Source organism: Lissotriton helveticus, chromosome 3_1 (genome assembly GCF_964261635.1).
Source record: "Lissotriton helveticus chromosome 3_1, aLisHel1.1, whole genome shotgun sequence".
Lineage (NCBI taxonomy): Eukaryota > Metazoa > Chordata > Amphibia > Caudata > Salamandridae > Lissotriton > Lissotriton helveticus.
Genome location: NC_136061.1, coordinates 1,051,213,420 through 1,051,240,504, shown reverse-complemented (window position 1 = coordinate 1,051,240,504; position 27,085 = coordinate 1,051,213,420). Strand labels below are relative to the sequence as shown.

The 27,085-nt window shown below is 43.1% G+C and overlaps 1 protein-coding gene across 2 annotated transcripts in view; it reads left to right on the top strand.

Moving 5' to 3' along the window:
* The window catches only part of LOC144824860 (retinol dehydrogenase 7-like), a 322,966-nt gene that overhangs the window by 141,186 nt on the left and 154,695 nt on the right, over positions 1-27,085 (top strand). For both annotated transcript variants that reach the window (XM_078683842.1, XM_078683843.1), the window contains one exon: positions 25,080-25,410. In XM_078683842.1, the coding sequence (XP_078539968.1) occupies positions 25,080-25,410 (331 nt within the window). The remainder of the gene's footprint in view (positions 1-25,079; positions 25,411-27,085) is intronic.

Below are 27,085 nucleotides of genomic sequence, written 5' to 3'. Positions count from 1 at the left end.
CATCAGTATGTCTGTTGTTGTGTAAGCTGCTGCATGTGTTGATCAGTAGCTATATGAGTGGCTATATGGGTTATTGATTGGTTGCATAAGTATTTGAATGGGAGACTGAGTGTGTGTGTGGGTGGCTGGGAGGTGTGTGACTCTGTGCATAGATGTGTGAGCAGTTGATTCACTAGGTGTATGAGTTCAAGAGTGCATGTGGAAACAGCTATATGGGCGGTTGACTGTGTGCATGGGTGTGTTGGTGAGTGAATGAATATCTCAGTGCTACATGTCCAAGTAAGTACATATGTAAAACACAGTGCAAGTGAGAGTTGGCATATATAAATGACTATACATGAGAGCCAGTGAATGTGTGAGTGGCTGTATGGATCGTTGTATACTTGTATCAGTGATTGTATAAGAGAGTAAGTATGTGTTAGTATATGTTTGAATAAGTAAGGTGTTGTGTGTATAACTGTATAGTTGGGGAAATGGAAGTGTGATTGATTCTTTGCATGACTGACTAGGTGTGTGAGTAACTCCATGGATGAGTGGCAGTGTGTGGGTGTCTGTATAGGCCTATGAGTGCATATGATAGTGTTGTATTGATGAGTGACTGTATGTATGAGTGATTCTATGGGTGAATGAGTGAATGTGTGTGTAGACCTAGGAATCACTGAGTGCGTATGTAGTAACTGGTATTGGTGTGTCAATGGTTTCAAGAATGGTAGTCTGTATTTAACACTGGGTGTATCAAAGGTTATATTAGAGTGTGAGGAGGTGCATCGTATTATCACATGAATGATATCATCAGTGATGTGATTAGTGATGTCAAATGAGATGTCATCAGTGATGTCATCAGTGATGTCATCTGAGATGTCATCAGTGATGTCATCAGTGATGTCACTGACCATGTCATGAATGATGTAATATGTGACATCATCAGCAGTGGTTTGCGGGTGCGCGAAATATAGTTAGTACAACTAACTATATAGGAGCAATTTCAATGGTTTTTTAAATGCTAATTCCTAACTATATAAGGCCTGAAACCTATGTTTTTTTAAGTGAATTTGCAAGGTTTTTGAAATGCTAATTCCTAACTATATAAGGCCTGAAACCTATGGTTTTTTAAGTGAATTTGCAAGGTTTTTTAAATGCTAATTCCTAACTATATAAGGCCTGAAACCTTTGGTTTTTTAAGTGAATTTGCAAGGTTTTTTAAATGCTAATTCCTAACTATATAAGGCTTGAAACCTATGGTTTTTTCAGTGAATTTGCAAGGTTTTTTAAATGCTAATTCCTAACTATATCAGGCGTGAAACCTATATTTTTTTCAATAAATTTCAAAGGTTTTGTAAATGCTAATTCTATTAGCAGATAACGTTTATATATGTTATTATCCTTCTGGGACCACCTGAGCAGCCATCTTGTTTCTCAGGAGAAGTGAGGCACAAGAGAGCACAAAACAAGAGTGGAAAACGCGAAAATGGGGCAGGGTTGAGACCCCCTGACCCCCTAGCCCTTCTCAGGGGGTCCCAGAAGGACCACCAAGTGCAAAAAAAAATGTTGTTTTTTTTAAAATCGTGGGGTACGCGCACGGTACGCGTACCGTACGCATACGGTGCGCGTACCCCGTGATTTTTTTTTGTGCCAAATTTGGTGTAATTCCGTTCAGCCAAATTCAATTTTCTCAAGAACTACTGGAGGGATTTTCACCAAGCATAGCAAAGACACATCTGCATACCAGGCCCTACCATTTTGCAAAGTTTGGTGTAATTCCATTCAGCCGTTCGGGCTGTAGCCGTGTCTAAAGGTCCCTATGGAAATTAACATGGGGAAAACACGTTTTGGGACCCCCCTTTTGGCCCCCGCTTGACAAATCCCCCCGAAACTTTCAGGGAAGGAGCGGAGCGGAGCTGGCCAAAATTCTGGAAAATTACACACAGATTCCTCAATCGGCGCCAAAGTTATTCCCAATAGAATGTTGAGCGCATATAGATATATAATTTGCTCAAATTCAAATTCTCAAGAACTACTCGAGGGATTTACACCAAACATACAAAAGGCACTGCTGCATACCAGTCCCTACCATTTTGCAAAATCTGGTGTAATTCCGTTCAGCCGTTCGAGCTGTAGCCTTGTCAGAATGTCCCTATGGAAATTACATGGGGAAAACACGTTTTGGGACCCCCCTTTTTTCTCGGCCCCCGCTTGACGAATCCCCCCGAAACTTTCAGGGAAGGAGCGGAGCGGAGCGAGGCAAATGTAAGTAAAATTACAGGCAGATCCCTCAATCGGCGCCAAAGTTATTCCCAATAAAATGTTCGGAATTTCCTATGGTAACTAGGTCCTAACAATATATACCTACTGGCGACTGCCAGTAGGTAATGTAATATATATATATATATATATATATATATATATATATATATATATATATATATATATATATATATATATATATATATATATATATATATATATATATATATATGCACCAAACAATTCCCACCACTTCCGGCTCCTGGCGAAGAAGGAACTCAGACCACCACAGCGATTCAGGCAAGGTATACGTTTATTTGCGTTTCCCACGCAGCCTGCAACGACGCGTTTCGGGCTTCAAGAGCCCTTGATCACATTCAGCAAAAATTACGTCACTTGTACTTTTTATACATTTTTTTTACCTCAGTGTGCACACCCCCTTGTTTGTGTGGACTACAAGTCAGATGATGAATGAACATGAAAGAAAGACTACTAAGTACCTATTGATCTTTCGAAGTGGTGCAAAAGTGCTAACTGTTTAAATGCATTAATAAAATCTTTTTGAAAAATCAAACATTTGATTTAAATCAAAGGCAAGATTGTACCAATTAATTAAGTTGAACAATATCTGACAGGATTAATCCTTATTTCATATATTTACACTGTTGTCCTTTTAAAGTATATGTTATAATTCAACCGTGAACACATTTGCCAAGATTTATATTGATTAAATGATGTCTATTATACATTAACAGGCACCTTCGTTCAGACAATCGCTTAGAGTTCACTTGAGTCCTACTTAACTATGAATAGTGCAAAATTATCAGAAAGTGCTGAATACTGTGCAAAGGTGCAGAGACAATAAATATAAAGTGTACATTGTGCAGAATATATCAACATAATCAACAAATTTAAAGTTCATAGCAGGTCAATGATATATATACACAAGAATGTTTTTCGTCCAGTCGGATATCAAAACCAATATTACCCATGTCCATAGGACGTATGCAAAATGCCATGAAAGATATGTTTTGTTATCATAGTCAATATAAATTAAGTTAAAAACAATGAAGAGAGTCATAAGAGTAAAAACGGCAAAAATGGCAGAACTGCTATGTGGATCTGTGGGCTACAGATAAAGTGCAAATGCAATGTTTCTGTCACAAGCATCAATACATACATATAAGAATACTATTTACAAGTATGTATACATATCCTCCGAGTTATTCAGACCCCTTGGCCACTTGCTATCTAGTTCTAAGATAAACTTAGTCTCCAGCTGCCTTAGTTTCTTTTCTCTGTTGCCGCCCCTTTTGCATTTTGGAACTGCGGCAATGACAAAATAGGAGAGGCAATTGATGTCTTTATTTTTGGCATTTCGCAAAGTGCCTAGCCACGGGGTAGGCAGCATCATTATGGAGGATAGCTCTTAAGTGTTGTAATATCCTGACATGTACCTGTAGTTTTGTGCTTCCCACATAATTTAAACCACAGGTACATGTCAGGATATAGGCAGCAAAGTCCATTTTACAATTGAAACTTCCCTTAATAGGGATAAGGGAAGTATCAAATGGGGTCTGATAAGTCGACCTATTACAGCCGAATTTACAAGCCCGACAAACAGTGCATTTTTTTAAACCCTTTGCGGATTGTAACCACAGTGTCGGTTTTCTTGTCTCAGGAGAATTTTTATCCAAATCGTTGCCCATGGATCTGCCTTTTCTGAAAGTTACAGCAGGGGGAGTGGTCAGCCGTTCTCCCAGAACATTGTCTGTGAGGACGATAGGCCAGTGTTTTTGTACAATGGCTCTAATTTTCCTTTCTTGACGGGAGTAGGTCAAGATTAATCTGGGGTTATCTGAATTAGTGTCTTCAGATGTAGATTGTATGGGCCCCTCCTTGAATAGACTAGTCCTTGGGCGTGTGTCAGCTTTGTTAATAGCCGCATTAATGATTCTATTACTATAGCCTCTCAGCCTCAACCTAGTACACATGTCGTCAACACACTTCCGAAAGTCATTCTCATCACTACAAATACGTTTGAGTCTGAGGACCTCACCGTAAGGTATACTGGCGATGAGGTGCCTAGGATGTGAGCTATTGGCATGCAATGTGATGTTGCCAGCCATGATTTTTCTGTGTAGCGTGCTTTGTAAGCTGTCGTTAACAACCTTGAGCTTAACATCCAAAAACTCTATTTGAGTGGTGTGTATGTGGGAAGTAAAAGTTAAATTTAGATCGTTATTATTGATGTTATCAATGAAATGTTGTGCGGATGCTATGTCACCACGCCAGATGATAAAAACATTGTCGAGGTATCGGAGATACAACGCCAAATGTTGGTCACATACAGCCCTGTATTGACGCCTGAGGACCTGTTCCTCCCACCAGCCCACGTGTAAACACGCGTAGCTGGGGGAGAAACAGGCCCCCATAGCGACTCCCCTCCTCTGTTTATACAGTGTGTTGTTGAAAAGGAAAAAATTGTTGTGTAAACACCAATCAATCAATTCCACAATCATTTTGTTGTGCGCGTACAGTTCAAGAGGTCTGGTGGCTAAGAAGTGTTTAACCGCCTCTAATCCTTGTGTATGGTTGATACTTGTATACAAGGATTCTATGTCTAAGGTTATTAGACACAGGTCATTAGACCACTCTACATCTTGCATTTTTGTCAAAAAATCCCCAGTGTCCTTTACAAAACTTTGGAGGGATTTGACCAAATCTTGTAAGAAGTGGTCGATGTATTGACCAATGTTTTCGCTAGCACTGTCTATAGCAGAGATGATGGGCCTGCCAGGTACTGGTACTACCTGTTTATGTATCTTGGGGATAAGATACAAAACAGGCAGCACTGGGTGTTCTTTAAATAGAAATTGACTTTCCTCATTGGATATCAGGCCTTCCCTTCTCCACTGAGCTAACTTTCTTTGCCAGGTCATTTTAGCATTCTCATATTCTGTAGATGTGGCTTTTTGATAACATTGTTCATTGCCTAGTTGTTCTTCAGCTTCAGCTATATATTGTTTTTTAGGCCATAAAACAAGGTTTCCCCCTTTATCAGATTTTTTAATCACGATATCACAATTTTCACCAAGTTTTTTGACCAATTTGTTATATGCTAGTCTCCTAAACACAGTGCCCCGCTGGTGTTTGTTTTTCTTAGTACTTATGTTCAATTGCTTCAAATCCTTTATGACCATATCATGGTAGGTATCAATCGAATCTTTTGGCATTAGTGGGACAAAACTGGATTTATTTTTAAAAGGACTTAAACCCGCCCCTTGTTGGATGAAATCAATTTTGCGCAACCTTTCTTGCGTGGAAACATCAATCGGATCTATTGCTTGACTGTCACCAAACTCTACTTCTTCAAGGAGATCATGCATGGTTACTACCCCAGAAGTGTCAGCAGCTTGTAAAGATGGAGTATCCTCATAGTTATACACAATATTTTCAGACGCATTTGTTTGGTTTTTGTCTGCTTTTAATGTGAAGTATTTTCTCAGTTTTAATTTTCTTATAAAACAAAATACATCAATTCGAGTCCGTGCATAATTAAAGTTTTCACCAGGACAGAAGTTCAAACCTAGTGCCAGAAGTTGTTGCTCTGCTTTCGTGAGAACTACGTTGGTAAGGTTGATAATACTGTTACCTAGTTGCGTTTCTTCTTTCTCCAAAACGTTTTCTTTTTTGTGGTGGTTTTTGAGCCTTTTGCGCTGCTCTCTTCTGCGCTTGTTCCTATATTTGCGTCTTGCTTCCTTTGTATTCTCGGACGCAATGTTTTGAGTCTTTCCTCGACTAAAAAATCGAGCTCCTCACTCATGTTTAGAATTGGTCGTTTATAGGAAATAGTTTCCCCTGATGCACTTGAGATACTCGAACCACTAGTTATTGACAACGTGTCATTGGAAGCATCTTCATTAGTACTTTCAGTTTGCTCTGCGCTTTTCATTGCGGTTGAGGTTTTATCACTATATTGTTTCCTTTTGGCCAAATCATATTTCCTTGAAAACGTGAAGATTTGACCGTTTTCATAATCAGCCAAGTCTCTAGCAAATTTGGGGGCTTTTCTCACTTTGATTTTATCTTCATGTTTTTTGAGTCTCTCAGTGATGGCTGCTTTGGTCTTAGTGATGTAGTCTGTTGGTGGTAATTTGTCAAGTTGACTCGTTATATCTTCAATTTCTTTCAGAATTTCTATGCGATCTATTTTAGCATATTTGCATAGAATTCTCACCGAGTTCATCGACGCCTGAAGATAGTTTTCTCCCCATTCACGGAGCATTTCCTGATTCGGTCTATCAAAGCTGGGGGCCAGCAGAATCCTTAACCCACGAGGGACTCGCCCCACTTTGCTATATTCGGAAAGTGATTTATTCTCCCACCATTTATATATATATATTTAGGTTGATGGCTAAATGTTTGTAGTTAACGGCAATATGCCTTTCGGGTTGTATTGTTATGAATTTAGTTATATAATTTATTGGGGTGAATGGTAAATATTTCGGTGATGTAATATATTTATATGTTTTAGGTTTATTTCAAATACTTGTTTTACGTCAAATGTAATATTTTTAATATCTATTAACCCTTTTGCTGTTAGGCCCTTTCCCTTCCAGTGCTAAGCCTTTTTTGACTATTTGAGATAGTTTGCGCTTAGGCCTCCAGGTGTTTTTTACCACATAGGCTATCCACACCACATTTGTGTCTTTTTTTCAACATGCTGGTGCTCAAGGTTAGTGCCCTCCCCTGCACGGAACTAAAAAAATAGGCAATGATAACAAAAAAAGGTTTGGCAGAAAAATAGGAAGAAAGTGTTCTGCAAAAAAGTGTCTCTTTTTTTCTCTAAAAATGGAATCAACAACAGGTTTGCTGCGCTGACGTCACAATTTTTCATCTTTCGGGAACATGCAAAACTGAATTAAAAAACCTATTTATTTTTGCACAATTTTAGTATTTTTCAAAGAGGTAGCCCATTTTTCCTATTTTTTGGTGCTTTCAACCTTCTTCCAGTTTGTGGTGAAAACTGCTATGAAACCCATCAGTGATTCTAAAGAGCTATACATTTCTGAATAGTAGACAAAATTCCAAATTTACTGAGGGGTCATTTATGTAAATGCCTCAAGGTTATCCTAAGGAAACTAACTGTTGAAATAAAAATAAATTTGATAATTAGTAGGAAAAAATGGCCATTTATGTTTGTGATAATGTTTTCATTTGTAACTTCTTGTCACGATGGCTGATTTACAAAATCAATAAAACATTACATCTGCTAGACCCTTCTGAAAGCGGGGACATATTGGGATTGTAGGTTTTTTAAGAACTTGAGGTTTCTCAGAGACAATAACTGATCTGCACCTTGCAAAGTTTGTTCATTGTGTACCAGGTATGGATCAATTCATATAGTACATTACAAACAGTGAAAATAGCCATCAAGGGAACCTATGTACTTCCCAAATGGAATCAAGATATGAGGTTTAGAAGCAATGGCGATTTACACATATCTGAATGTGTTGGTGCCCATATTAGTATGTGAATTAAGAGGGTATTTCTCAAAATGTCTTCTTTCTTACACACTGGATTGCATTTGGAAGGCACAAATGCAGAAAAATACAATTGGTAATAACACATGTTCCACTATTCTGTGTTTCCCCAAGTCTCGTGATAAAAATGGTACCCACCCAAAGTGAAACATGGACACATCACCATTTTCCACTGAAAACTGACCCTTTTTTGTAATGTGGCTAGCTGTTGATTTTGGGCCCTAAATCCACCATCCTAGCTCAGCCGCCACCAAGGGAAACCTAGCAAATCTGCAAATTGTTGTAAGCTAGATCCCTGGGGCATCCAGGGTAGGGTGGGGCGACTTACCAGGCTCTCTCCAGGTTTTTCTACCCAGAAGCCCTTTCAAACCTCAAACTTTGACTAAAAAGCATGTTGTCCTCATGTTTCTGTGTGAGAAGCTCCGGAATATGCAGGGAACAATCAATTTGCAAATGCCTACCATTCCCTCAAGTCTCCAAGGGGTACCTCACTCATGTGGGTAGGGCTTATACCTGCGACAGGAAAGGCCCCAAAACGCAACATGGACACTTTACAATGTTTCACTGAAAGCCAACCCTTCTTTTGCTATGTGCCTAGCTGTGGATTTTGGGGCCTAACTTAGTCAGCACCTGAGAAAACATAGAAGGCCTATAACTTGTTTTAAATTGGACACGTAGGAAAAGCCAGGGTGGGGTGGCTTGTATGGCTCCCACCAGGTTTTCCTACACAGCAAGCCATGCAAACCTCAAACTTTCACAAAAACGCATATTTTTCTCACATTTCTGTGATGGAAAGTTCAGCCAACACCTAGAAAAATGTTAGAAATGGGGTCTCTGGTTGGCCAGGGCTTGCACCTAAGCCAGTCAGAACCAACCAATCTAGTCAGGGCATGTAAGTTACACACCAGGGATAATCTGTGATCATCGCCAATAGCTTGGCAGCAGAGCAGCCAGGCTTAACCCCAAAGGCTATGTGTAAAGCGTTGCAAAAAACACTTACACCAGTACACAATACATACACCACAAAAGAGACTACACACAGGATTATATAAAAATATTGGGTCTGATTCACAAAGCTAAAGTGAGACGAAAGTCTAACTTTATGAATTTTGTTATTCACAAAGGGCATTTATTACTTGTAAATGCCCTTTCTGAATATTGAAAGTCATATAGATAGACTTTCGGTATTCACAAAGGGCATTTCCCACTAGTAAATGCCCTTTGTGAATACCAAAAGTCGTAAAGTTAGACTTTCGGCTCACTTTACCTTTGTGGATCGAGTCCATTGTATATTTTGTACATAACACATAGACCAAACACAAATCATAACTACTGTACATCCTTTGCAATTCCTGAATCAGTAAGCATTATCTTGGTAAGGCAAGAATCAAAATTACCTACATCCTAACATCTGGGCAAGAAATGCAGCCGATTATGACATCAAAGCATAAAGCGTGACTGTTGGGCTTATCATGAAGTTCCTGAAGTAATATTCCACAGCAGTGCAAGAATCAAAGCAGTATATACTAGAATATTAGGCATGAAATGCAACAGCAGACTGGGAGAAGGCATATACATCACCAAACATAACTAGCAGTCCACAAACCCCAGGAAATCACCATGAATAGGGGAAAGTATACCTGCCATCCTACTACACATTATGCAGCAATTAGGGATTCCCTGTATGGTGCAGAAGCCTCTGCGCTCCTTCTAGTCATATGACGGTAAACAGACTTCGTGAAATCTGCAAGTTGAAATGCTGAACTGGACCTACGTCTAGGTTTCTTCCATAGTATCAGCAAGTAAACAATGGATGCCCCCAAGGTATATCAACCAGGGTGAATGTGGGGGAAGGCACAAACTTATGCCACCCGCAAGAGGCCTCACTGGGCCCCTCCCTCATAATGTGCCACAAAGGCAGCTGCCCAAAATACAGGGGGGGCAGATTTACAAGCCCCTTGCACCACTTTTGGGTCACTTTTCCCATGTTAAAAATGACGAAAAAGTGGCGCAAGGGCCTTGTAAATAAGCCCCAGGACCTTCTGGCCTCAATGAAGGAGTGGCAGATGCGTGGTGGGACCGGCTCTGCCTTCCGTTGAGCAGCCAGAACCACCCCCACGCCGAGTCTGGTCCCTTCCAAGGCTTCTCCTGCTGCGAATCTAGAGTTTGTCAGCAGCAGTTGGGTCACGTGAGTCTCAGACCACAGAGGGGCGAGGAACAAAGCAGCACTGCCGTCGCCCAGCGTCTTCCAAATTGACCAGGCAACAGCCCCCCAGAGGAAGGAGGGGCCACACTTGAGAGGTGCTGGGGTGCTGATATCCAATCTCGAGACACCAGCAATCCCCAACTTGATCAAGGAGGAGCACTCACCACAAACTGGGGGATTCTTGACCAAAGGTGCCCGTAATTCCCCTTATATGTGCCGTCTCAAATTATAAACTGCACTGGTAGGTTTACCCTGGACGACACACTTGCCATGTACTGCCCTCCTCTAGTACACAGCTCTCCACACGTGCTTCTCACTTGCAGGGAACAATATGCCCATCACGCGCTAATGGGTAACGTTTGCAAGAGCATGCCTCCCTCCTCAGAATGGCCTGGAATACAGTGGCAAACAAGACACAGGGGACCCCATACACGCTGGCAGCCTTGGGGAACACGAAGCGCTCAACACGTGCTATGATTATGACAGTCACTTGGTGTACAAACGCTGATGGCAGGGCAACAGGCCAGCACACAGAATAGGATATCACAATGGCAGTCTCTCCTGGCAACACAGCAATCCTCCGACAAAGTGCAAAGTGCAAGCTAGCAGAAAAGCAATCCAGTGAGTCCTATAGGCAACACAGAAAGTAGCAGGTAACAGGGCAGCAACAGAAGAGAGGCCCTTGTGCAGCACAGGCAGTCCTTCTGAAAGAGATTAAGCCCCAGTTCCAAAAGTGCTCTTCCATACAGAATCAGAGCCCCTGTATTCATACCTCAAAATGTCTTTGATGTAGAGGTGACTAAAAAGGAAACCTTAGAAGTGAATAACACCTCCTTTCAACTTCAGCACTGGCTCCAGATGTACAGTAGGGGGTAAACAGCCCTTGGTGTGAGGGCAGGACACAGGCTATACAAATAAATGTAAGTGCACCCGCCTCCCGCTATCCCAGCCAGGGAAGAATATTCAGCATGCAACTGCACCCAGTCCCTCCTATGTGATTGGTGTCTGGAAAGTATGGACAAAGTGTAGCTGTGGATAGGAGTCAGGCTGTAAAACAGTAGGGGGCTTATTTACAAAGCCCCTTGCGCCGCCGGTACGTCACTTTTTTCCCATAATAAAAGTGAAGGACCGGCGGCGCATGGGGCTTGTAAATAAGCCCTAGAGTTATAAGCACAGAGAAATGCTCACTTTCTAAATGTGGCATTTCTAAAATAGTAATACAAAATCCACCTACACCAGTAAGCAAGATTTTTAACTACCATTCTAAACATACCCAACATGGAGCTACTCCTTTCAGATTACAAATGACCACTAACAAACAAATAAGGTTATTTGTTTGTAAGTGGCAATTTCTGATCTGAAAGGAGTAGTGTTGCCATGTTCCCATATTGTGCTAATTCCCAATGAGCACTCACTGTAGTGAAAAACGAAATAGGGTGTTTGTCACTACCAGGACATGCCACACAATAAAGTCAGATGTCCTACGTATTACTAGTGCACACTACCCATAGGGCATTATAGAGCCTATCTTGGGGTGACCTATATGTAGTAAAAGGGGAGTTTAAAGTTTGGCCAGTACTTTTAAATGCAAAGTTGAAGTAGCAGTGACCTGCACATGCAGGCCCTGCAGTGGCAGGCCTGAGATAGGTTTGAAAGACTACTTCTGTGGGTAGCGCATCAGCACTGCAGGCCCACTAGTAGCATTTAATTTACACACCCTGGTGATAGGGATACCACTTAACGAGGGACTTACATGTAAATTAAATATGCCAAACAGGTGTAGATCAATCATACCTGGTTTAAAGGAGAGAGCACATGCACTTTAGCACTGATGAGCAGTGGTAAAGTGCCCGGAGTTCCAAAACTAACAAAAAAAGAGGGCCTGAAAAATAGGAGGAAGAAGGCAAAACGTTTGGGGAAAACCATGCAAAAAGGGCCAGGTCCAACACCTGCGGGAATCTAGTTTTTTTTACCCAGAATCACTTGCTAACCTGAAACTTTGGCACATTTTGCCCATTTTCCTTGCATTTCTGTGATATAAACTTCTGGAATCAGCAGAAATCTCCAAATTCCTTTCAACCAGCATTCTCCCACTTATCTCCAAAAAAATGCTGCCCCACTTGCATGACTGGACCTAGTGCCTGTGACAGTAACAGATCGAACCAATGTCAATGAGTATCCCTTTGCGAGGACTCTCATTGATCCGTTCCTGTCACAAGCACTAGGCCCAGCCACACAAATGGGGCAATATTTTTATTGAAACAAATATGGAAATGCTAGGTGGTAGGACTTTTGTGGATTCCTTCTCATTCTGAAAGAATACATCACAGAAATGCAAGGAAAATGTGCTATTTTAGTCATATTTTGAGGTTTGCAGGGCATTGATGAACAGAATCTCTGTGGGAGCCACAAAAGGCACAGCACCCTGTACTCCCCTGGGTGTCTAGTTTTCTGAAATGCCTGAGTTTAGTATGTTTTCCTTTGTGTCCAGGGAACTCAGGCCCAAAACCTGCAGCTATCCCTTTTGTTGATGTTGCCACATTGCGCCTTGGACCCCGCTCTTTTGCAGGCACCAGGCCCATTTATACAGGTGAGGTACTATTTTTATCAGGAGATATGTGGAAACTCTGCGTGGAAGGAAGTTAGAGGCTCCCAGCATGTTCCAGTCCATTGAGGGATCCATGCGAGCCACCCTAGAATTCGTCTGGTGTCTAATTTATGAAAATATCTAGAGTTGGTAGATTTTTCCTAGAGACTATGTACACTCTGGCAGAGAAAGACAGAGAAGGCAAATATTACTGCACAACCATCTACTCCTCAAGAACTCACACATACTGGTTGGATTAGGCACAAGGATGAGTGATAAGTTCAAAATGTCCATTTTATTAAGAAAGAATTTCACAAAAATGAAATTCACTGTTAATAATTGAAGTTCAGAATGCCAAATGATTAATTCACAAATCACATCAAGGCCCCAACCGCTTTACAGGCCATTGACACACCTTTCATGTGTGAAAAAAAACAAATCATTTACACCGCCAGCCACGGGCCCAGCACATTAAAACACTCACATCAACAAACAGCACCATTCAAGTGCCCATCACTTAAATACGCCAAAGCAATCACACCACATGGCAGCTGACAAAGTGAGTTGGCTGCTGTTTTGGCTGGCAATGTGTGTGCAGTGACCAACAGCAAGTCACTACACATACACCACCAACCAAATACAAGCTCACTCTCACTGCCAGCTGGAGGCCTAACACTCACACTGCCAGAGCACACACCACCAGCCAGATGCCAGTTCCAACAGAACAGTCATGCCACCTGGAAGCTGGTGGAATACAGGGGCTGGCATTTCAGTAACAGTGTGTGTTTCTAGTGGCTTGCTGCTGGTCACAACACACACACACTTGCAAGCAAATGCCAGTCCACACATACTGCCAGCAAAGCGCCTGCCAATGCGCACCCCAAAACAAGCACCAGTCTACGCACACTGTCAGCCAAGTACCGGTTCACACACATCACCAGCCAAGTGCCAGTCTATACACACTGCCAGTCAAGTGCCAGTCTAGACATACCACCAGACAAGCGCCACTCCACACACACCAGCCAAGTGCCAGTCCACACATTCTAGCCAGACAAGTGCCAGTCCCCACACTCCACAAGCCAAGGGCCAGTCTACACACACTGACATCACATTTTTTTAATAAACCAATTTGAAGGAGATGAAAAACTAACTATGACTACAAACACAACAGGTCTTACTAAATACATCAAACAACCACCAACCGTGAAGATGACAATAAATATAAAATTATACAAACCAGTCAGTTCAATTTTACACTCATGGTGGTTCCCAATACTTGAGTCATGCATGATACAATTTAAAACATGCAGGCGCACATAGCCCAGGGCTAGAAGGACACTCAGGGCAAGGATACACATTAGTTGAAAAGGTTACAAATTGAGTTGCTTACCAACCACAACTCCACAAACTACAGATCTGCCAAAGCTGCACCCTCACACAGGATTAATCAGCAAGATAAAGGAAACAATAGTCTCTACATAAAAAAAGAGAATTAAAACACAAATAAAAATGATTAGAAAATATCAACCAAAAGACATTGATATTACCCCGAAAGGAGGTGTGACAAAAGCAAAAAAGACACCACCAGATGGAAGCAAACCTTACCCCACAGGCAGATACCCACCACATACATAACCTTATTCCCAGGTGACTCAATTGTTTCCAGCCATCATGGGGCCAAAACCAACATAAACCAAAATAAATCTGCCCTCAAGAGGGAGGGTGGAATGAAAAATAATATGGTCCCGAGGTGGGTGACCCTTGCCTAAGGGTACGCTCTCACACAAAATTCCTGGTGGATAGTGGACTTCCATCACCCCTCAAGAGGACAGATTGGCCTAAAAACACCCAATCTGTTCTCGGGGCAGGGCAGAATAAAAGAAAATATGGTCCCTAGGGAACACCACCCTTCAAAACCGAACCACTAGTGTCTAGTGGGTCTAAAAACGTCTGATCTGCTCTTGGGGTGAAATAAAAAAATATTAGGAGGATTGAGAGTTTTTATGGTATGGTTGTGCAACCTTACAGTGTAATACTCTCCTGAAACCATCTCTGGTACAGTCAGGCTCCTTTGTGTAAACTCTAGCTCAACCCTAGGTAGCTGTGGCTTCAGACAGCAAGGCTTAAACAAAGTAACTAGTGTAAAGCATTTAGAAGCACCAAACAGTAAAACAAGAAATCTGCAACACGAAAGAAATCCGATACCAAATGATACCAATAGATATATTTTCATTCATTCTTAGACAACAAGAGGAGACAAATCCACCAGAGGGTTCCAGAGATACAAATATTTAAGTTACATATAAGTCTCTGCTTTTTAGTCCAAAGTGCAAAAAAGCATTGGTAACTTTAAAATTTAAAAACTTTTGAAAAGTTTGAAAGGGTTGTGTTTGAGTGCCCTAGCCTGAGTTGGGCGACTAATTTTGAAACGAAGAAGGTCAAGGGGGCCACCAAAGCGTTCTCAAGTCTGGTTCCACATTGTACATCAAGACAGCCATAGACTTCAATGGAGTGGTCCTGATGCTGGGGATGCAGGAGGATGAGGATGACAAAGGATGCTCTGGGTGCTATGCGATTGATGGGGCCCTTCCTGGGGTTATTCCTCAGTCCATGGGTAAGGTTGGCCAGAGTCCCTCTAAGTCTTCTTTAAGCCAGAAGACGTCCGGTGGCATCTGGGCTACCGATCTCCAGACACAGTGGACCCAGTAGGTTGCTTTGGCGAAGGCTGGTGTCCATCTTTGATGGCCAATCTGGACTTTAATGACTCTTACCGGTCTAGCATATTTGGGTGCAACTTCGGCCTTTGAGGTTTAGTCTCTTGGAAGGCCCGTCGGCGGTCAGCGGCAGTTCGGAGAATGTGACTAGACTTGCCGGAAGGGGTTACTTCAGCTTTGATGGACCTGGTACCGGTACCAGGGTATCAGCTGACTGACCCTTGGAGTCACTTCTTTGGTCTGGGGTTCGGAAGCACATTTCCACAACCAGGCGCTTCAGGCACAGTCCTGTCTTTGCTAGCTCAATGTGCAGCAGGTGCAGTCCAGCAGTCAGTGTAACTTCTCTTGCCAGGTCCAGTGGCAGTCCTTCTTCGGTCCTTTCATCAGTTCTGTTGTGACCTGAGTTTCAAGGTGCCATATCTATGCCCAGAAAGTGCCCTGGGGGATGATGCGGTCACTAGCCAAAGGGCTACCAGGATCGCTTCCGTCTTTTGACGACCTCCAGCAATGTGTGGCATCTAGAAATCCAGGAGTGCACTATTCGGCCCACTCTCCAGATGTCAGAACTCCTCCTTGGATGTTAGGAGCTTGTTTTTTCCACCTAGAGCTGTTGCTAATTATGGGCTACACGCCCACCGGAAAACTAGTATGGCCACTGGTCTCCCCTCTCAGTTCCTGCCGCCAGACTGTCTGCCTGAACAAAGGGGCAGCCCTACATGAGTGTGTTCACCATTTACCCACCAAAGGCAGCTTCTCCTTTGAAGCTCGTCTTTTGGGCCAGCACACTGAGTGACTTCCTGTGAAGGGAAGGTAACACCCCCCTCTGAGGGTGGGCCAGAGGTTGGAGGCGTGTAACATCTGTGCAGAGCACCTAGTGACAAGTCCACATGGTAATAGCCCAGCGGCATTGCACCATGTGAGGCTTGGTGAAGGGCGCCCTGGAGACACAGAACCCCTGCGCCCCCCCCATCATGGCTTATGCAAGCAACAGGAGCTCCCAGAGGTCTTAAATTGGATCTCACATGGAGGCCAAAGAAGCTGTGGGAGGTAAGGAAGTTGGGAAACGGACCTCCAGGAAGGGAAACCTGATACTGCTCCGCAGACAACAGGCTGCCTAGGCCAAAATAAACCCTGCATTGAGGCTGATATCAATGCTGTGGATGGCTAGGAGCCACCTCCATCATACTGGCCTCCTCGATGAGACCACATGGCTGAATTGAAATGCCCTGCAGTGTCTATCCCTAGACCTCAGCAGCTTTGGGACAAAGGAGCCCCAGGTACCCTGAAGCCACCCTAACTTTGAGCTAAACTAGGCCTTCCCAGGTCATCTAGAGTTGTGCACTACTCAAGGGATGTCTAATGCTCTGAGGGTTCCATAACCTACAGCTTTAAGTTACTGTTTGAATTCCTACATCTGCCACTCTTGTGGGCACCTGCCTCACAGAAGGTTTAGAGCCTGATTACGAGTTTGGTGGCTGGGATACTCCATCACCAATGTGAGGGATATCCATTCTGCCTTATTACAAGTTCCATAGGATATAATGGAATTGTAATTCAGCAGAAAGGATATCCGTAATGTTTGTGATGGAGTAACCCTATCTGACATCAGGCCCTAAGTCACTGGTGGGCCCTGCACTGCTTCCTTGTTCCAGTATTACTGAGTGAAAGGACAGGGATAAGACAAGTTGTGCCCTTCTTTCCAAATTAGTAGACTCAGCTACGGCTCTTTTTGGCAAAGAGGGACTATCTCCTCCATTCTTCGTGCCATAAAAGAAATAGCCTAGCCCAGTGCTTTGTTGTAGAGAAAGCATACAGTTCTTTTCTGGCAGGCGTCCTACCCTTGAACCCTCATAATCAACCTCCTCAATTATAAAGATTGGGATGCTGTCCTCCAGGTGGTCAGGAAGAAGGGCATTCTGTCCTTCGGAGCGAGCAACGTCATTATATTTAGGGATTATTCTATCAAGATTCAGCAACATCAGAGATCGTTCTCTGAAGTTAAACAAAAGCTCAAAGTCATGTAGCTGATATATGTTGATTTTCCCTGCTCCACAGAAGGTAATCCACAATGAAGAATCTAATTTCTTTGATGCTTCTGAGTGCATTGAATACTGGCTGGATGAAATGAAGAAGCTCAGATGCTGCCAAATCTCATGTTACAACTCCATCCCCAATTTAATTTGTCATGCGGCACGGTACAATGGTCTCCCTGAGCATGACATAGTGGTTTGCCCATGGGCATCCGTCTGTAACCATGAGTTGTCTCTCCCCTGAATAAGCAATGCAGACTTTACTACACCTTGCCCTCTGGATTACCGGCAAAGCGGACCCCATCTCCTCATACTTAACAGAGGGAGGGGATTAATACATAACCACTGGCACTTGGGCTGTGACAAGTTGGGATAAATGTATCTATTTATCAAGTTTTAGAGAGCATTCTTGACCCGAAGGTATCAAAGCACTTCACAGAGTTGGCAGAGCAGTAATTACATGAATTACATTCGTATTAAATATAGATGCATAGTGACAGCATGTAAATGAAGCATACAAAGACTTTAGGATATGTTGACGATACAGTTTTGAGGTAGATACAGTATAAATATATATAGCACTTAACAGAGTTAGCACAGCAGCAAATGCACAAGACATCTGTGGAGGAAATAAAATAACATGATAACAATACATGAAGGAAATTTACGAAGACAGTAGTATGGAGGAACATTTGTAAATTATGAGGTAACTAGGGTAGAGTGTGGTGAAGGGGGGAGTGTAGAGGCACAGTTTTCCCCAAGGTACTGCAGCTCATTTTATTTAGAGGGTGTGGGTTGAGGGAAAACAGACCAGTCAGATGGTTTGGGGGAGGGTTTAGATATTTATTGAGGAGAAGAAGTTTCAGTGCCTTCTTAAAGTGAGGGAATGAGTTATTGTCACTTAAGTCCTGAGGCAACGAGTTCCAGATTCCGGGAGCATTCCTCGAGAATGAGTGGATGCAGGAGCTCTCTTTTTTAAATGTTGGCAGAATAAAAAATAGACTGTGTGATCTTCTAAGAGGTCTCTTTTGCCCATTTATTTATGAGATAGACAGGTTTTTCCAAGCAGAGAGCAATGTAAGCAGTTTTGAGTATGAATCTTGCCTCGATTGATAGCCAGTTGAGTTTATTGAGGGTGGGAGTGATGTGGTCAGAGTGACTCCTCCAACAGTATCCTACCTGCTACGTGAGGTGTGGCTTTGAAAGGTGCTATGTTTTTGGGGTGACCACAATCATTGCGTTACTGTAGTCTAGCTTGGGGAGGACTTGGGATAGCACCACAGCCTTTAGGTCTACAATGGGAATGAAGGGTTTGAAGTTTTTTAAGGTGTTTCAGTTGTATATGGCACTTTTAGCAGAAGCATTAATATGCTCTTTCATGTTAAGGTGTCTAACAAGTGTAAACATCATGGATTTAGCAGTGTTGGAGATGGATTGTGCGCAGATTAATGCAGTGAGATGATCTACCCAGAGATCTATGGGAAAGGATTTATCTTTGGATTGGATGAAAAGTAGTTCAGTTTTGTTGGGGTTGAACTTAGGATGGTTGCTGGTTAGTCGAGAATGTACAGTGTTGAGAGTGCTATTTAAGTGCTGGATGGGGCTTATTTATGAGCCCTTGCGTCACTTTTGCGCTGCCGGTGCGTCACTTTTTGTGGCTCACCAGTGGCGTAAAAAATGCACCATGTTGCGTCATATTTATAAAGTGACGCATCTAGGTAGATGCGTCACTTTGTAAACTCCTGCGCCACATTATACCTGCGCCAGGTGTAATGTACGTAGGATGGGCGTTCCGATGCAAGTAAGCCTTGTAGAAGTGACGCAGTGAATTCTATGAGATTTCAATGCACCACTTCTAGGATCAAATGCGTCACTATCTTACGCCTGCCTCACAACAGGCGTAAGACTGACACAGGCATATTTGAAATGGGACTTGCCCATGTGAAATGGCCCATTGCTAGAGTTGCGTCACTTTTGTGACACTCCAGCAATGCGTCATTTGTGCGCCTACAGATACGTCTGAAATACTGACGCATCTGTCACTCCTTGCCACATGATGCGTCATACTGTAAATATGATGCATCCAGCATGTTGCAAGGAGGCCACAATGAAAAGTGGTGCATCTCTGTTTTCACGCAGTAATGTGTCACTTTTCGTAAATGAGGCCCTGGATGTCTTTGACTGATGAGATTCGCGTGTAGAGTTGGGTGTCATCTGCAGAAACATGATGGGCAATGCTGGCTTGTTCGAGGATCATTGCAATGGGTTCTATATAGAGGTTGAATAGGACTGAAGACAGGATTGACCCTTGAGGGACTCCTTGTGAGACTGGCGCTGCTTTTGAGATCAAGTTGTTAAGCTTGATTAGCTGTGAGCGTTGGTTCAGGAAAGAAGGACAGATCCATTGATGCCTGCACACTACAAAAGGGTGTTTAGGTGGATGTCATGGTTGAGAGTATCAAAGACAGCAGAGAAGTCTAAATAGGACAAAGAGGCACGCCTGGCCATCATCCAAAGATATGTTTATGTTATCTATGATGTTCAATATTGCAGTCTCTGTACTGCAGCCTTTCTTGAACCCAGATTGGAAGTTGTGGTGCACGATGTATTTTTCAATGTAGTTTTTGAGTTGTGCAAGTACACATTTTTCAGAGGTTTTGGCAAGTAGAGCAGGGTTGATTATAGGTCTGTAGTTATTAAGATTATTCTGGTCAATTACTGTTTTTTTTATGAGAGGGTCACTTGGCCGAGTTTGAGGGGGGCGAAAAGGAGCCACTCGATAGGGAGGAGTTAATGATTTTGGTCCATAAAGGAGAGATGATGTAATTAAGATATTTAACAAGTGTCACCGGGAGGGGGTCAGCGATGTGTGATGTATCTTTCATCCTAGCAAATAATTTAAGGACTTCTTCTTCAGGGATGTGGTTGAATTTAGTTCAAGTTACATTCTTTTTAACTGGAAGGGGTTGAGGTTGGTGACATGTGTTGCTGAGGGGGGAGACAGACATCATTTGAATGTAGAGGTTTAGGTGAACCCTTTTCGTCAGGAAGAGTATCCTTAGTGCAGGGTGAGATGGTGGATCAAGAGAGAGTTCAATGTTATATATTTTTTTAGAGAACAAATTTGCGAATTCTTCGCAGTAGTTAGTTGAGTCATTAGTTGAATGCTGGGGGAAAGAGGAGGTTTGCTGCTTGATGATGTTTAAGAGGTCTTTGGGTCTGTTCCTTGACCGATCAAGTTGATCTCAGAAAAAGGCTTTTTCTCTGAAAATTAGGTTTTTGTATTTCCTTCTGCCAGTCAGAGTTTTCGCCTCTGATTGTAAGGGTCGCTATTAAACCAGGAACTTGTTGATTGATTGTTTTGATTTCTTGAGTTTCAGAGGAGTGACTACGTCAGTGAGTTCTGCCATTTTTATGTTGTAGTGGTCGGTAAGGTAATCGGTGGAGGAGAAGTTGGGTGGAGGTTGGATTTGGGAACTGAGTAATCCTTCTAACTCTGCCTGGAGAACTCAATGCTAGATTGGGGGTGGGCCTTTGGATGCATGGTAATGAGATCAATAAGAATTAGATGGTGATCAGTCCAGTTGGATGGTACGATAGAGTAGAGGGATCCTTGCGGTTAATGCGAATTATTGAGAATACCAGTGGGGTGAGGAGGTCGATGTAAGGGGATAATTAGCCATTTAGCCAGGATTCAGTTAGAAAGCAGATGTCAATATTGTATTGAAAGATCGTTTCAGATATTTCAGTGGCATGCTTGATTGCTGATCGACAGTTTAGCAGCATACAGCAAAGCATAAGTAGTAATCTTGGATCAGGCCGACTGGGTTGGATGGTAGTTAGTTGGACGGGTGGCCTGGGAGGGGGAGTGGTATTCAAGGTCCTATTTATGCCAAGATGACCGGGATCTTGTGGTGACAGGTTGACTGGGGGCATTCTCGTAGGTGTTGCTCAGCATTTCAGCTTCCTGCTGCAGCATTCCAGTCAAAGTGCGTCTAGATTTGAGGGGGTGATGAATGTAGGAGACAGTTTGGCTAGGGGTGGGGGATGGGGGTCAGATTGATAGTTTGTAGCAGGACTGGTGTTTACCATAGATGCGTGAGGTTGGGGCAGGTTGTGGCTAATCTTTGTGTCCATACGTAGAGACATAGTGTCTTCCAAAATAGTGTTGATTTTGTGTTCCAGACTGGCTATTATTAGGGATCAGTTGGGAGACGGTTGGGTCTGTATTGGGGAGGAAAACAAGCTGGAACTCCTCTGAGTCTCGGGTAGAGGCTAAGGTAGACTCCAGTTTGTTGTGTTGTGGAAACAAGCTAGTCAGAGTGAGTGATGCTATGGAGGGGTGGAAAGTAATTCTGGAGCCGTAGCCGAAGCTTCGAAGCATCCGGGGATGGGGGGGGCAATAGGAAGGGACAGGGAGGAGGTGGGGCATGGGAGGGTTGAGTTTGAATAGGAGGTGGTGCTGGGGTGGGTTCTCTGGGAGGGGGTGGGGGTGGTTGTGGGAGCGGCTAACATGGAGGCGCAGACAGCAGGGAAGTAGCGATCAAAGATGGATAGGTTTTGTTCTGAGGCTTGTATTAGGATGTTCCCGTTTCTGATGATAATGCACAGTTCACCACTTAATTTCTGTGATGGGGATATAGAGAGTTTAGATCCATGAGGGACGTTGGTGGTAGTTGTCACATTAAGGTGTCGTAGGAAGTTCACTCTCCATTTGGCAGGTTTCTTAGTGTAGAAGATAAAGTCAGTTTTATGGCCTCCATGTGAGGAACTGTAGTAGATGTCTATTATTAGTGTCTCTGGATGCTCTTTGAGGAGATGTTTGAAGTTTTTTGAAGCCTGTTTGGAGATGTTCATTAGAAATTTGATGCAGTATGCGTTAGGGCCATATCTTTCCATGACGATGATTCGTCAGGATATTGACCCAGCAGTAGAGTCCCGAACTTGATATGATACTCGGATGATTTTTCTGGAGGTAACCAATGTTAGGATTTAGAAGTCCCCGAGCATGGGTAGGATATCAGAGACAGCATGGACTAGCACGCATTAAGAAGCAGGTTCATTCCTTTACATGCTGGGTAAGATTAGTAGCATGTGATGGGTGCACTGCCTCGGATAACAGTATAGTCATAAATATACAGTAAATGTGCTCATAACGTGGGTGGTATATCAAAGGCAGCATAAAACTTGCAAACATTGAGAGGCAAACTCATTCCTAAATGCACAGAGTGGGATGAATTGCATCTGATGGCGTGACATCTTAAGATACCAGCATAGGCATAAAATACAGTGTTTTTGAAGAATGAGCAAAAAAATCACTATGTATGCAAAAATAGCAGTGTTGACTAACGTAGTCATAAAGACTCAATATACGCGTATCACCATGCAAACACCATATAGGCATACCTTAACAGTATAGGCTAACTGTGTAGACTTAAAGATACAACAGTATAGGAATAAAATAATAGATAGATGTACTTGTCAGGCACAGAAGAGACACAATGCAGGGAGTCCCCATATGGAAGGCAGAAGAGAGCGTCTATGCGCAGCGAAACCCCAGATTCCAGGACACAGTTGGGAGACAAAGCTGGCTATCACCAACCCAGAGGTAAGGGAGACTAAGTAGTGAAAGGAGCAGGCAGTGGGGGCATTATGAGGGTAGAAGTTATTGAGGGAGCAGTAAGCTCTGATTGGGGTACTTTGTGCACAATTATGTTAGTTGCTCACCTTTGAAAGAACTAGCATGAGCAGAATTGTCAGTAGGAAAATAGTATTGATCGACAGAGCTCCAACAAGATGCTGCATCTTGTGAGGAGAATCTGGAATCTAGAGATGTAGCCCAGAGTCATGATTCCCTGGTCTCTCAAAAAGAAGCTGGGTTTCACAAGGGCAGTCTGGCGGACACAGATCTGCACCGGTGCGAGTATTGGGTGGCCGGTGAGTCTTTTATGGTGGACTTCGCTATCTGGCTACAAACGGGGCGGGTGTAGCACGGGCATCATTCTGTCTTTTTATGTACAGTGTTATTTCCCTTTGCCTCCTGTGGAGCAACATGAGTGCTTTTTTTGTCCACTGCACGAGAGGCACTGTTCGGGATGTGTGGGGAGGAGAAGTGCAGGGGCACAGCAAGCTGATCAGCTCTTTAATGGATGCATGCCCTTGCTGTGTGAGGCAGCTTGCTATGGTGAGGTTCGGCTGAGGGAGTATGGTCATACCTCATTTTCAAGGAGCAGTCCTTCAGCATTGTTTGTACTTACTGGAAGGGAGAAATGGGGAAATGGTCAGACAAGTTGTAGATGTCATTTTAAATATGAATGTCATGAGATAAAACATTAGCATAGGGCAATATGGTGGAACTGCTTTCTTGCTACACATGGATCCTAGTTTGAACTCTGCATAAATGCAGTTTTTTTATACTAAACCTATTTTACTTTACAGGTTGATGTAGGCAACAGATAGTTAAGTTCAGGTTTTGTTCAGGGAGTGTGATGTTCTCTACAGTTTATGAAAGGCTACACAAAGTTACAGATATTTACACAACATCCTCAAAAAGAGTCATTACACCTCAATTAATTTAAAATTCTGATCAGGAACGCTAATTGACCTAATTATAAGATCAAAAGAAGGGCAGTCATGCAGTTTGTTAAGAGACAACCCCTGTGCATTCTTTTCCTAGAAGAAACTCATCTCCTGTGCACCAAATGGAGGTTCCTAGGCCACTACGGACATGACAGGGTTCACCATGTAGGGTTTACATCTCTCTCTAAGGGTGTAGCGAAAATGATCCACAGGTCCTTCCCCCTCATTGTAGATCAATCCAAGGAAGACCCATAGTGCAGATATAATTTGGTCACAGGCGTCATGCTCGGTCAAAGATGGTCATCGTTGTGTGTATACTCCACACCCACTTTCCATGACAACACACTGAGAACTCTTACCACTATACTAGCTGACTTATCATCTAGCATGATTATAATAGGAGGGGACTTCAATGTGGACGTTGGAACATTGCAAAGTTGAACCTCAGGCGGAGTCCAAAGACAGGGCTATCCATAAGAGGCAGGTAGACGGCTAGTCAGCAGAAACGCATAGAGCACAAAGACTCACAACCCTGAACTGGGTATTCATGCATTAATTAATTGTGTTTTGGAAGTCTCTGTACAAAGAAAAGCAGTGGGCTTAACATTTATCCTATTGAGCTGCTCCAGGGAGGACATTGAGTAATCCCCACAGTAACCTCCCTGAAATGCCAGTGACTGTCCACCCTTGCTACTACTGAGAGTCAAGTGCAGAAAGAGTTGTACTTGTCCCAGTTCGAAGAACCAGAATAGTGCAGACCCCAGGACAGCAGTGGTAAAAGGACTCAATAGCCACGATTGTTGCCATGAAGCCCCTATTGGCCCTGTGGACTGCTGAAAGGGGTCAGACAACAAAGTGTATCCGTTAACTTGTTTGCCAGAGTTACCAACAATGCAGGGGTTAGTCACCTGAAATTTCTTATGGTTCCTGAAATGATAATTTACCAGGGGATTTAGTGATCCCATTCCCAGTTCCTCTGGTGGTTAACAATTTCCTCCCAGGATTTAGCCCAGATAGTTCACCAGACTCAGCTAATATTTGCCAACTGGAGATGTTCCTTAAACTTCAACTTTTTCTCAATTCAAAAGGAAAGCGTGAACCGATGAACAAAATAAATGTCAGATGAAAGATTTAGAATAAAAAACAACTAACTTCTCGTTTGTTTGCTTGCAGTTTTTCCTGATGAAACCCGAGCTGACAGGCTTTTTGGTTACATTTTGTTTCTTTACCGTATGCTGGTTCATCAAAGACAGTCTCCGAGTCAGTGATATGCATAAGAAGTATGTATTCATAACAGGCTGTGACAGTGGCTTTGGAAACCTTCTGGCAAGACGACTTGACAAAAAAGGAGTTGGCGTCATTGCTGCGTGCCTGACAGAAAAGGGAAGCCAAGACTTACAAGCTTGCTCGTCGCCCACACTGAAGACAGTAATACTGAATGTGACAAACCCTCGAAGCATCGACCAGGCTGTGGAATTTGTTGCAGCAGAGACTGGAAATAAAGGTAAAATGTGCATTCGGATTTAAATGACACAATTTCAAAATCTAGTTGGAGAAATTTATCTTAGATAGGCGAAAGCAGTCTAAGTTTTACAAACTTGCTGAGAATATTTTATTGGACTAACAGGGGCGTATGACAAGGTGACTCACACATGGACATCGATTCACCAACATGCTAGGGTTAGCAGAAGTAACATCACACACACTTTGACCTTAATGACATCACAGGAAGTTAGATAATATGAACATTGACTATAAATCTACCACATAACCTTAAGCCTAGGAACATCACAAAGATTACCATAGCTGAAGTTTTATAACAACTGAATGATTAATAGAAGCAAACAACACAGGCAAGTGTGCATTGTACATATGATCTATTTTAGGGTGCCCTCATGATATGACAAGGGAATAATTACCTGAAAATGTAATGCTGGGAGAAGGGGTAAAGTGCGCATGACTGGTTTGGGCAGCACGAGGGGGCCAACCAAACAGTCATTGCGCACTTAGGTGTGGGCAAAACACTCCTCTCCTGCCCTGCTCCACATGAGCAGAGCAGGCCCGCCCACCGGTCCGCCCACAAAGGAAGGAAACTAAAATGTATTATCATTTTATGTTTCCTTTCGTTACACCAGCCGCGGCCGGTAGTGGGAGTACCGGCCGGGCGGTGACGTAGGGAGGGGGAGGGGCAGGGTGGGCGGTACTAATGTATGGATTATGGACCTTAAGAGGTAAGTAAACATATAAATAAATAAAACTAATTTTGTTGCGCGAGTGCGCGCAATGACATTCGTTTTATTTATTTATATGTTTACTTACCTGTTAAGGTCCGTAATTCATAAATTACTACCCCCCACCCGGCCCCTCCCCTTCCCTACGTCACCGCCCGGCCGGTACTCCCACTACCGGCCGCGACTGCGTTACACTGTTCAGAGCAGAGGTGTGACTGAGGGGCCGCCCCTGCTAGTGTGGCAAGAATTTCTTTGCTAGGTCCTGGAGTAGAAACATAAGCATAGCAGCACATGCTCACTTTTCGCTCACTTGCATTCACTTACACCACTCTCATTCACTCACTCTCGCTCACTGTCTCTCAGTGTCACTCAAAGTCACCCTTTCTCTAAATCTCTCATTCTCCCTCACTCTGACCTACTCGTATTAATGACACTTTCGGCCTGATTTATCATTACCCTTCCATCGTATTACAAGTGCAATGGGATATGATGTACTTGTAATATGGTGATGGGTAATCCACCATGTTTGTGACGGAGTAACCCATCCACGAACGCAAAATCAGGCCATCTGTCTCATTAATTGTCACTCATTATCTGCGCTCTTTCTCGCTCTCTTTCACTCACACACAAGCAGGCTCAAGTAGATAAACACGCATGCTCACACATACAGACACTCTCTCCCACAAGCACAATGTCATCCACATGCATATAGGGAAGGTCACATTCCAGATCATGGTGCTCCACTTTTTATAACACTTAAAGTGAATATTACATTACTATTCACTATTAGTGTAGTAAAAAGTGAGCAAAAAGCAAAGAACTTGGATCCTGATGCCAATAAGGACGAGTCGCCCCTGTGTCCTTGGCACTGATTCTGCTACCTCTGAGGCCAAGGGTCGCAAAGCCGGTGCCAAGGCTTCCAGGGAGCAAGCCACAGGTCGCAGCTGC